Source organism: Vombatus ursinus, unplaced genomic scaffold (assembly GCF_900497805.2).
Source record: "Vombatus ursinus unplaced genomic scaffold, bare-nosed wombat genome assembly UNPS02010639.1, whole genome shotgun sequence".
In the NCBI taxonomy this organism is placed as follows: Eukaryota; Metazoa; Chordata; class Mammalia; order Diprotodontia; family Vombatidae; genus Vombatus; species Vombatus ursinus.
This window is the reverse complement of record NW_020950417.1, coordinates 5,682,642-5,696,096: the sequence shown is the minus strand read 5'-3', so window position 1 is coordinate 5,696,096 and position 13,455 is coordinate 5,682,642. Positions and strand designations below refer to the sequence as shown.

Genomic DNA, 13,455 nt, shown 5'->3' with positions numbered 1-13,455 from the left:
GGGATCTAGTGAGATAAGATAGCTAAGACTGTGGATCTTTCACACACTAGTTTATCTTTTGATTCTAATTCCTGTTCATCTGATTGGGCTTCTGTGTTTGGCCCAATCTAGTGCTAGCTGTTAGAGGATAGTTTACAATGCACTGTGTATAGATAATATTTATGAACTGTGGCCCAGCTGAACACGTATATACATATGTACAAACACATAAGTTTCTATTTCAGGCTATTTTTTTTTCTTTTTTCTTTTTCATTTGGAATATACTTCAATAAACTGAATCCAAATTTCCAAAATTCCAAAAATTAGTTTTAGGCATTTGTAGGATTCTTAAATATTGGACTTAGTTTTGCTATGAACTTTATTAAACTTATTTAGGAATGATTAATAATATATAACTTTCAGCAGCTTTTTTAAAAAAAATTCTGTGTGGTTGTTAATGATGCTAACTTTATGACACTTAATTTCCTAAATTTATTCTAGGTGTGCATTCTTACTTTTCTCTTTGTAGTGGACATTGCCCCTTTGAATTAATTGATGACTAGATTCTTATCATTAGATTGATAATTAGAGAAATTATGATGAATATAAGTCTTTTTTGCTATAGTTTCAGTATTTTTATCTCTGATCATAAAACTGCTATTTATAATTTTAAAACATTACTAATTTTAACATTTCTTATTACTTTCTTTCCAAATAATAACCAAAGTAGTCAGATGCATGTATGTAATTTTACTTGTAGTTGTTCATTTCTCGGAGGGCTACCTATTCATTATTTGTGGTCTAACAGAAGTTAACTTCAAGCACTGGGTATGCATATCATCTCCATGGATTTCGATCTCAAGAAAGTTTTTCACTGATATTTTTAGAGTATTTCTTTAATTTGCCTCATATTTACATTATCCTTAAAAAGGTCTAGTTTAAAAAAAAAGTGCTGCTGCTCTCAAATTTCTGTAATGAAGAAATTAAAATGTATCGGTCAGCTGTCATTGTCCTCATAGTGCTATAAATTAGTCAGTAGTTCTTTACTTTTTTCCTCTGGGTATTTTTCAAAAACAGATGAAGTAAGAAATCAACAGAAATGCCTTTGGGCACAATAGGAGTCTAAACTTAACTTTTTTTTTTTCACACTTCATCTTTCTTTTTTTTCCCTTCTCTATTACCTGCAGCAGACTGCTATGCCAGCAATCTCTGTTCTAGATTTGGTATGTTCCTGTTTCTTTCCCTTCAGTACTTTTTTTCCTGTCTTGATTTTCTTTAGTGATGGTAGTCTTATGTTTTTAAGTAGATCCAATGTGTATTGGGTGTTTTGTTTTTAATTTCTAGGAGGTATCTAGATCAGGATGTAGACCAGTGAATCCCTTAGAAGCATGCATTTTAAATGTCTTTAGATTTAGCTACTCTTTGCTTTGTTTAAAGTATTACATTTCGTTTATGGATTTGAATTGTTTTCAGCTTTAATTATATGGTGTTTGATTTTTACTTTTTATTTATTTGTTTGTTTTTTGCAGTATGTAATGCTGTTCTAAATCTCCCATTAGAATTGTTTTAGAAAGTCTGAACACTTGGGAAAAACTTTTTAGAATGGAAAGTTTGTCTACTTCCCTTTTTTAACATTAGAAATAAATCTTAAATGGAGAAGAGTAAACATTTAAAATAAGAGAAACGTGCTTGAGTTTTTATAGAAAACTGAAATAAGATTGAACTGAATTTATCAGTTAAGATATTTTAACCCATTAATAGAGTACTGTGGTCTTAATGAAGTGTACTTTTTTTTCCCTTGATAATGTCTTGTGGCTTTTAGTTTTAACAGCTATGTTCATTTTAATGAAGTAGGCTAAAAATAATACTTTATTGATTTTTCTCTCTCCAAAAAAAAAAATCCATTCTGACATTCCAGTCATGCTGAATAATTAGTATTTCTATCAATTTAATATTAACATTGAAGAAACTTGGTTTATCATTGGGTTTCCATCCCGACAGGCATTTTACTAGCTTAGGTATTTTAGATAATTATCGGTGAAATGAAACCATAATCAGATCATCTGTTATTTATATGTCGTTGAATTGAATTTTCTGTCTTAGCCCCAGTTTTGATGGTCTGTAACAAATACCTGATTGATTGGTTGTTGATATAAAATTTCATTGGTTATTTATGTCTTGATGACATGGATTACTACCATGGATCTAGGATTTTCTTCTAAAAGCTGTCACTATCCCTGGAATGCTTTTTCTACTTAGAATCCCTAGCTTCCTTCAAAGTACAAATCAGAAGCTACCTCTTACCTACAGCAGTCCTTTCTGATCCTTCTCCACCCACTCCTTGTCGGTGGTCTTTCCCCTCCAAATAGCTTTGTAAATATTTTGTGCATTCATATCTGTGTGTACATGTTATTATCCTTTCATGGAATGTAAGCTTCTTGAGGGTAGGCACTTTTTAAGGTTCATCTTATCCAACTGCCTAGCATAATGCTTAGAACAAAGAATATATTCAAAAAATGTTAATGAATTGAACACTAACAAAACTAAGGAAACTGATATAAATCATTATTGCACTTAATTTAGAATTGGGCATATACCTGCTCAGTGCTAGGAATATTAGAAATATTAGAAAAATGTATGTTGTCCAGGCTTTCCTCTCAAGCTACCTGACAAATTAGCAATCAGACAACTGTTTTGTTGGCACATGTGTAATCAAAGCAAAAATAAATTAGGATTATCATCATGTGGCATATATAATTCATAGTATTCAACACAACCTGAATAATTATGACTATTTTTGAGCATTCCTTTCTGGTGTCTGGCAAATAGAGAAATCACTTTCTCCCTTGTATAATAGTAGATAACTATTAGAAACTTCTTACTCTGGGACTTCTTTTTCTAGATTCCATGAAGATTATTACCCTTTTGTTAAGAAATTTGCATTGATGAATTAAAAATAATTATAAAAATAATACCTAGCATTTACATAGCACTTCAAGGTTTGCAACACTTTTTACAAATATTATCTCATTTGAACCTCACATCAACCCTGGGAGGTAGGTGTTGTTATTATTCCCATTTTGCAGATGAGGAAACTGAGGCAGACAGTGGTTAAGTGATTTGCCCTGGATCACAGAGCTAGTAAATGTCTTAGGCTCTGTTTGAACTCAAGATTTTTCTGGCTCCAGATCCAGTGTTCTATCAACTAAGCCAGTTGCCTGCCTGCTTCTATAAATCCCTGTTTTATCTAATTTTGTTTCAACCTAATTAGTTTAGTATTTGCTTATATGTCGATTCATGAAGGTAGACATCACCATCATCATCCTTATTATCCTCATTATCTATATAGTGCCAACTGTGTTCCAGCCACCACACTAAGGTGCTTCACAAATATACCCTCATAACATCCCTGGGAGGTAGTCAAGCTTAGTCTCATCAGCAGCAATTTATTTATTTTTTTTTTCAGTTAACAAAAATCTGTTTTCTCTGTTTCCCATACCCTGTTGAAAATTTTATTTTCTCTCTTTATATTCTAGAGATTTCAAATCTTTATGCAAAGGGATCATAGTCCCCATGTCCAAATTAGAGACTTTTTTTATCCCTTGGGATAAAAATCACCAAGTGTTTTTGATAAATTTTATTGGTGAATACCTTGCTAAGTGAAAGTTACATATCTAACTTCTTTAAATTTCACTTGGGACTAGCATAATTTCACATGGAATTAACATAGAATGAGTTTTCTCATCTTTCTAGTTCTGTATCACAGATTTTTACTCTGATAGGTACTTGTGTCAGGGGCTGGGGATGCAAATACAAGTGGTCCTTGCACTCAAGAAGCAATTTTTCCCCCCTGGGGGTGCCTATAACACTAGAACTTATCTGTTTTCCATGGAATCCCCTCCCCCTCCCCTTTTCATTATGACCAGAGGAAAATTGTGTGTTGAAATTATATCAACTCAATATATTATATAATATATTTTAGGAAGCATGTTTCCTAGAAATGCCTTATATGTTAACATTCTAGGAAATTTATGCCCTGAGACCATATAAAAATACTTCTGACCTTTAAAAGCTTTAAAAATATCTAATGAATAGTAATTTTTCAAAATATAAGTTAAATACAGTGGATAGAGAACCAGCCCTGGAGTAAGGAGGACCTGAGTTCAAATCTAGCCTCAGACAACATGATACTCACCAGCTGTGTGACTGTGGGCAAGTGACTCACCCAAAAAATAAATAAATAAATAAATAAATGTTAAGTAACTGAGCCTAATTTTTTTCTAAGTGTGCAGTTTTTAAAGATTTCATGAAATAATGGTAATAACTGGACTTGGGTTTAGAAGTTAACAAAAAAAACCTTTTAAAAACACCTAAGAATGCAGTATTCCTTATTTTGAGTTCTTTTTGTGGTTACTTTATATCATCAGATATTCCAAGCATTCCATAGTTTCTCAACAAAAATTAAGTCAACATGCATTAATTAAATGCCATCTGTGTGCCAGGAACGATATCACTCTGTGCCCTTAGAGTACAAACAATGGCAAAAACATTCCCTGCCCTCAAGGACCTCACATTCTGTTGTGAGAGACAGCATGGAAACACCTATGTATAAACTGGGCATCATCTCAGGGAACTCAAAAGCTGTCTTGCATAATATTAAATTTTATCTGAAACTTGAAGGAAACCAGAAGGCAGAGGTGAGGAGGAAGGGAGTTGTAGGCATGGACAGCAGCCAGTGAAAATGTTAGCCAGGAGATGGGGGGGAAACAGCAAAGGGGCCTGAGCACCCAGGTGGTTGAGTATACAGAGAATAGGACCCTGGAAAGATGAGAAGGCAAAGTTATAAGAGATTTAAAGGCATTTTCAAGGGATTGATAGAATGCACATCTTATAGAATGTAAGTAAACTCCTCTAAGAGAGTTGGGGTAAGCAGTGAGTGCCTAGTGGTGTACCTAGTCCAGAGGAGGCACTCAGTAAATGCTGGCCTTGGGGTGTGATCTGAACAAGGACATACACCAGGGGTCCAAGGGGATTTTCTTGGGCAGATTCGCCTCTATGATTCATTCTGTGGTATTGACAGATGGTCCTCAAAGCAGTTTGAATTGGATTAGAATGGAACTGAATAACCACCTAGGTACTTTAAAGTCTTTATTTCATTAATTTGTAATAATTGACACCTGCTACCATTAACCATAGGAATTTTTGAATATTATTTCCAGTTAGTGAAAACACTCACACAAATGTTGGCTTTCTTGACTTATAAAGCTTAAAAGCTGGTCTTGAAGCTGTTGTCATTTATCACGTGGCTGGAAAATAAAAAGTATGATATTGACACCAAAGAGAATAGCTAGGTCAAGAAAAAGGGAGTGATCCATAAGATTTCTTACAGAAAAAATTTATATTTCATATTTTGAGATACGTTTGTTTTTTCAGGAAAACCTGTAGATGTAAAGGATATTAGAATTTAATGTTCCTACGCCTGTTTTACAAAGTCATAGTATTTGAATAGGACTCTTTGAGTCATGATTGTACAACATAGCTTAGTGACTATTAGCATTTTATGGTACAAAAGTTACAATGAATCCTAAATTTACGTGATTTAGACTTACAGCTCCTTTCCAGGAACCAAAATATACTCTAAAGTCAAGAAATGCTTGTACCTGTGTATCTTGATATCAACATTGAATATTGCTATGGTATTTCTGAAAATTTTGTTGATTTGCCATTTAGCAGGTATTATCATAAAGAGTACTGATTTAAAGCTCAAAGAACCCTGTATTCAGACCCCCCCCACCTTAGTTGCTAACCATGTGACCTTGAAGGAGTCATTCTCACATCTCTGTACACCAGTTTCCTTGTCTGTAAAATAGGCATAATAATAGCACCAGTCTCACAACCTTGTCTTAAAGATCAAATCAGTCCAAAAGAGATTATGTAAATTGTTTTACAAACCATAACATACTATTTAAAAACTGGCTGTTATTATTACTATTAATGAGAGTAGAATGCTGAGTGCTGGCCTTATAGCTAGGAAGAACTGGGTTGAAGTCCCACCTTTGGCCTTTGACTGACACTGGCTGTGTGAAGCTGGGCCAGTCACTTATCCCCTCAGTGCTCAAAAAAATCTGTTTTAGGGACTACAAATTGCAGATATGCTGCTGATCTGCAATGGTAGAGGGAATCTCTTCACCCAAGAGATCTCTCTTCTAATAAAATCACATTAGTCCCTATCTATTTACTGGCTGTGGTACCTTGGGCAAGTCACTTAACCTCTCATCATTGCAGTCAGAATTGTGGTGAATAATCTCATCCCTGTTGGTAAGAGTGGTTTTTGTTTCTCTAGAGTTTCTGTACCAATCAAATCACAGCCCCAAAAGGCCAAATAAATTAGTTTATCTATACTTGGTAAAGTAAGTGATGATAATGGTGGTGGTGATAAAGTAGAAAAAATTGTTCTTCGTGGTCAAGTCACTATTCTATTATTTATCCACATAGACAGTAGTAAATAATAACTCAACTGAGGTTGATTTTTCTATAGTACAAATACTTAGTATAGGCTTATTTCAGCCTTTTTTTTTTTTTTTTTTTTTTTGGCTAGGCAGTGGGGTTAAGTGACTTACCCAGGGACACACTGCTAGTAAGTATTATGTGTCTGAGACCAAATTTGAACTCAGGTCCTCCTGAATCCAGGGCCAGTGCTGTATCCACTGCACCACCTAGCTGCCCCCCAGCCTTTTTTTTTTAAACCATGTCTGTGATTTGCTGGGACTTTGATGTTAAGTGATTTCCTGTGTGCCAGAGTCTGGGCTTGAACCTGAGGCTAACTCGATCCAGTATCTATAGCATACTGCCTCTTATTCTTAATTGGCCCTGCAGGATTAATTAGGAGCTATTTCTAAGGTAGTTTTCAAAATGGTACCAATTCTGAAAATGATTTTAATAACATGGAACTTTTCATATGTTCCATTTAGAAATCATAAGCCTGGTTATTTTCTTCCTGATCATTCTAAACAGGATTTTTTCATTTATTGGTTTTATCCTTTATATTGTAAGTAGTTTCATCATATTTATTTCATTTTATTCTATGCCTTAAACTGATTAAGATTGAGGAAATTTGATACTGGATATCTCTTACATATAATAGGTAGTTTAAGTAGATACACAATCCTTAGTTTAAGTTGAAAGATAGTTGGGATATAGACACTCACGAATCATTCAGTTGCGTTCATTATCCCAAGTTTTCCTTTGGGCAATTGGGATAAATCAAGAGATACTAACTTTTCTCATGGAAGCTTTTTAAATTTTCCAGAAGGGGTGAAGACTATGTGTTTTAGGGTAAGAATAAATTCAGGGATTATAAAGACAAAAAAAAATCTTCAGTAGAATCACTTTATCTTAATTAAATAGGCTTTTAATCATTACTGAACAGAGTACATGAAGTTAAGATGCCTACTACAAAATGTTATTCCAATTAGAAAAAATGAAAGCTATTGGTAAAGAGCAAGTATTTTCCTATTTATGAACATTTGTCAATACCATTTTTTAATCTGTACTCATTGTGAGAATTACAAATTTGGTTTTTGTTTCATAAAACTGCACCAGAATTAGTTATAAGAACAAATTGACAGTGCTAGTTTATGGATAGCATTTTGTGATTCATAACTTTTATGTATACTTCACTGGCTTTCTCATACCTGGAACTTTTTAAAAATTTTGAAATTAATAAAAATAGCTTAGTAACCATCTCTTGACCTTTATATTCTATAAACTGATGGTTCCCAAAGCCAGTTTTTCACATTACCAAAAAGAATGACACTAAATATGACATTAAAATGAAGGAAAATGATGCTTTCAGGCAATAAAAATATTTGCTTGGAAAAGAGAAGCAAAGAGCACCCTGACAGAAAAATTCATTACTCAACTCTCTTAAATGGAAGAAAAATCCATGAATAATGAACTGTTCAACAAAATTTAAGTAACAGTAAATGGCCAGTAACAGAAAAAATTTTTTACCATTTTAAATACATAGTCTTGCTTAATGTTCATTGAGGTTTTTCTAGAGCCAGATCATAAGAACAAAAATTATGTTTCCTCATAGTGATGTAGTATTCAAGATTAGTTTGGTGCTGTTGGCCAGTTTTCTTCTCTCTTGGCTCTCTTGGGTTAAGAAGAGAACAATAAAGTTTCCCAGCCTGATGTACTGAAGATTTGTGCCTCATAGTTAATGTGTTGCTTATGACAAAATAAACTTTTCAGTATTAATCTCTTAAAATCTATGAGGCACCAATATTCACATGGAAAAAAAGGAAGCCTTGTCTTCTCCGCACTTCTTTCCAACTTCAAACCTTAGCTGTGATGTAAGGCAGCACTCCTGAGTGTGAGCTGATCCAAATTAAAATGTAATTGGAAAATATTTAATAAGATAAATTACAATGCAATAGGACATAGATAATATTAATGTGTGGTTTTCTAAGTCATGATGCAGCCCACAGGGATCTTTATGTATGGTTTAGTGGCTGTTGTTTCTATTGGAATTTGATACCATTTATATAAAAGATGATTTATTTAGATTAAAGACCTAAAAAATACCTTTTCTTGCAAAAAGAACTTGCCTGTTATAATCATGGAAAAGTGACTTAGCTTCTCAGTGTCCCAGACAATAAGAAGGCTATAATTTGTAGACAAGTTGCTGATATGCTTTGGTGGAAAGAGTCTCTACACTGGGAATTCACTGTGCTAATGAAATCACAGGACCTACGCACATCTTTCTTCTCCCCTCCCCAACCAGCCCCAACAATCAAATTGAGTATTCAAGGCTAGTGTCAGAAACAGATGTATATTTTGAGCTAAAAAATTCTTTTTAATAATATATCACCTAGAGACTGGTTAAATGGCAAAGAATATGCTTGCTACCTGATCGAAAATACCAGTATGACTTTTATTCTTCATTGAAAAATAAACTATGATTTTTAAAATGATCTTGGGGGCAGGTAGGTGACGCAGTATATAGAGCGCTGGCCCTGGAGTCAGGAGGACCTGAGTTCAAATGTGACCTCAGACAATTGACACTTAACTGGCTGTGTGACCTTGGGCAAGTCACTTAACCACATTGCCTACAAAAAAGAAAAAATGAACTTGATCTCCATTATGTAATATCTCTAGATATTCTCATAGGAACAATTACAATAATATTTTAATAATGGAACCCTTATTTTCATTTTTCCCATAATTCCCTCTTTTTCCTGCATTTTTAATACCACTGATGACCGATGTAGCAATTTTCTTTTATTTAGGATTTCCATGCTGTTTTCTTGAAGGATAAAGTTCCTCATAAAAGTTACCATATTCACCTAGCCTTTTTGATACAGATACTTATCTTCTCTATTTCAGTCCCAAAGACCAAGGTTACTAATCATTCTGCCTTCTTTCGATTTTTAACAATGCTTAATCACATACTCACGTTATAAGAACTGAAAAGTCAATTTTCTTAATAGTTTTAGGTCCGTGTTTAGCTAACACTGAGGCATGAGCTATTGTCATCAACTCTGTTAGATATTCGTTTTTGTCTGGGATTCGGAAAAGGCATAATAATTTAATTCAGTGTTTTCAACAAGATTGTTTTTATTATTGCTGATACTAGAATGAGGTGTTACTGATATTCAAGGGCAATTGAGGAATGACTTCAACATTTTGGTTGAATACCCTGTGATGAATCTGGGGGGAAGAAATGGAAAGTGTCACATAGAATATGTAGGAGTGGATAGGTTTTAATCTGCATCATTGATGGAAACTCCCACATCACCATGATATGTTAGAGAATTAAAATGTAAAAAATGTTGTGTTAAAGGTTAATTTATTACTCTCCTTTTTAAAGTATTTTCAGCCAGATCGCAGTAAAGTATGAAGGGGAAGATTTTTTTTTCTCATACTACATATCTAGGAGTTGAAATTTAAATTTTTATTAACAATTTCATTAATAACTAACTGATAGTTTAATGGCAGTTTTAGCATTATAGTGTTTCACTAGATAGCAGAACTTCACTACCATTAAAAGGACTATTAAACCAATAGTATGCTCACTTTAATGCCAACAACTTTACATCTTCTTAAATTTCTTCACTCTGTTGAAATTAAAGTGAAGATTTTTCTTCTTGCTGTTTCTGTAATCTAATAATTGAACAATATTTGAAGATGTATATATTTTAGTATAACAGAACCAAGTGATCAGATACCACATGTCAGGTTTAATACAGAATTAAATTAAACGGCCATATCTAAGTATCTCTGCAAACTTGTTGCAAAAATGAGAGTAGGTTTACTTATCTTTTAACCTTTCTGGAGCTGTTTCCTTAGCTGTTAAAAAGAGATTTGGACCAGATGACCTTGAAAGTCCCTTTAACTTCTATATCTATTTTCCTGTAAATATTGGCATCATTTTTAACTGTGTATGTGTGCATTAAAAAAAGTTAATGTATTTCATATATTCTGAAGCTTCAAGTTCAAGGAAGTGTAATCCTGAATTAAGTCATCTGTTGGCTATGCCTAAGCTAATCTTTAAAGGGAGGAGACCAAAATTCTTTAAAAATTTCTTCTGGAGAATATGAAGACTGAACTTTATAGGTATTAAATTGTTATTAAAAAGACATTTGTGGCAGAGGGTGTGATCACAAAGCTGGAAAAGTGCTACAAAAAGAAGGTAAATTTGCTCCAGATAGCAGCTCTGCCCCTCACAACATATTTTTAGAAATCTATTCTATGAGTGTATATATCCACATACTTGACTCCAAATAGAGATTGATCTCTATCACACTTTGTGAAAATGCATGCATTCCATAGTGAAGGACACCTATATTCACATTTGTCTTAATTTATGTGGATCTCTTAATATAAACCAATTTGCCATTTGACAAAATATTTGTAAGTGTTTAAATAGTAATAGAAAAAAATTTATTTGATTTCCCATCATATGTTGAGTTTGCAAAATAGCATGCTTCTTTGGGCATTTAAAATCTGTTTTATGAGATTGGAAAGCAACATGTATAGTATATATATACATAGGTGTATGTAATAAGACTTCAGTGAAGTTATCCTAAGATCATAGTGTTTTAAAGGTAAAAGGGACTTTAGAGATTTTTAGCCCAACTCCCTCCCTCATTTTACAGAGAAGGAAACGGATCCAGAGAGGCCACATGAGCTGCCTGTGGTCATGCCACCTATTAAGGGACTAGGCTTAGCTTACAAAGACTTCTTATTCTAAATTTGTTGTTGTTGCTGTTTTTCTGGTACACCATACCACTTAAAATTTTTAAATTACAGTCTATTTTTAGATTCTTGCATAATTTCTTATAAATAAAAAAAAATCGAGATCCCAAAAGATTTTCGAGACACCCTATATTCAGTAATGAAATGCTGAAGAGCATCAGTATTTAGGCCATTAGAGTAGAAGTCATGCAGCTTATTTCCTGATCTAAGCTCTATAATACCTAGCTTGATGTGAGCTTGGGGAAGTCATTTTTTAACCCCTTGAGTACTTGTTTGATGCAATATTAAATGTTTTATAATTTTCTTCCTCACTGCTATTGATTTTTCTATTGGCAAAATTATAGTTGTGATTATGAGGATAAAGTCTCAAGCATTATTTGAAATTATCCAAAATTATTTAATGCTGCTATCCTGCCTCACTGATACTAATCTGGTGTGTTGTTTCCGACTTTTTTGTCTATATGTGATATGTCTTAATTATGGGCTGCTTGTATCTTGTCCTGAAGCAGTTGGTTTCACACAGATTGAAGTCAAATCTTTGTTAGTTACAGGATGAAGAACGCAGACGGCAGCAACAGTTGGAAGAGATACGTAAACGGGAAGCAGAAGACAGGGCCAGACAGGAAGAAGATCGTCGGCGCCAAGAGGAGGAGCGAGCAAAGCGAGATGCTGAAGAAAAGGTTATGGTCCTCTGAGGGCGGCTAGAAATTATCAACTTAGCCCAAACATAAATGTTTGGCTTGGGCGCAGGGAGATAGAAATTACATATCCCTAAGATGCACATGACAGAAACAGGGCCTGGATCCCCAACTTTTATTATTGGACCAAAAACTTTAACCCAGTCTGGCTCCACCTACCTCTCTTCTGAACTTTGTCTCCAAGCTCCTTTATCTCTCTCAAGCACTTGAACTCCAATACTTGATCTGTTCAGCAAGGGGCCTCTGTCTAAAGAATCCATTTAACCTGGGCTTGTAACCCATATCTGACACTAAGTAGCATGTTGTTGTTATGGTGATATTTGTTCATTTTTATTTATTGAACATGAAAAAGTTTAATTTACTAAGTTAACTCAATCTTAATGCTGGAGATCTTATTCTATTCAAAACAGAACAATGACTTACAGAACATTGAAAGAGGAAGATTTAATTTTAGAATGTTAACCTGCTTAGTCTGCTCAAAAAAAAAATATTTGTTGATTTCCAAATGTTAGCTGTTCATTTTCCTTTGAATTACGTTTTGAAGTAGCAAAGAATTTTAGCAGATATTCTCAGGAAATGGGAATCTTACATTGTCCAGATCTTGGTTTCTTTGCATCTTGTGCTCTTATGAGTGAGCTTAATATTAAAATGTTAAGTATCTCTTCCTTTTGCTGAGGCCCTTTGATATAAGAGAAATTCTAACCCCACAACATTTTGCACTGTTTGGTTTGTTCTGAGGTCACTGCTTGTTGCTGTATGTGATTTTGGAGAAGCTGTTTTCTTTGTCTCTTTCCTTTTAAGAAGCCTCTGATTCTCACAACTTCATTTGGGGAAAACTCAGTATCTATGATCATTCACCATTTCTTCATTAGTACAATGAAGTATATTAGTAGGAAGTACAAAATAAAGTAATTCTCAGGAAATATTTTGTCAAAATGGAATCTCACAAAACATGAAGCAGTCAAAAAATAGTCATTGGAACATTCATTTAAAAGAGAGCTGGAGAAAATACTGTAAGGAACCATACTTGTATATTGAAATAGATGATAAATGTCTGTTATAGCCTTTATTTACTCTCTCTTAACATTTATGATAAATGCTTTGCAGTGGATCCAAACAGCTTGTGGGATATTCTCAAAGAGATCAAGCATTCAAGACTAGTTCTTACTATAATCAATTTATATGCATAAATGGAAATTGATGGTTATTGTAAGAACTACAGACCAAAGGAATTCAGACTTACAAAACCAGAACCAGTCAGCATTCTGGATATTTCGTGGTCTTATGCTGATCTGTGGAATTCCCTTTTCTGGCTGTTTAAAGGATTGAACTTTTTCAGTTCAGTGCTAACTCGACTATCTTGTATTCTTCAAGACTCAAAAAAAAAGCTTCAATAAAACCTGTACAACTACCAGGAGCTTCATCTGCTTTAGGTACAAAGTTGTAATAGTCTAGAGATTTGCCAAAAGATAGTCTGTAGTTTTAGCATCAGAATATTACACAATCAGAGAGGAAG

General features: G+C 33.8%; 1 protein-coding gene across 1 annotated transcript in view; it reads left to right on the top strand.

Moving 5' to 3' along the window:
- Nucleotides 1-13,455, top strand: part of AFDN (afadin, adherens junction formation factor) — a 180,801-nt gene that overhangs the window by 157,894 nt on the left and 9,452 nt on the right. Inside the window, exon 29 of the mRNA XM_027854857.1 lies at nt 11,787-11,921. Coding sequence (XP_027710658.1) covers nt 11,787-11,921 — 135 coding nt within the window. The remainder of the gene's footprint in view (nt 1-11,786; nt 11,922-13,455) is intronic.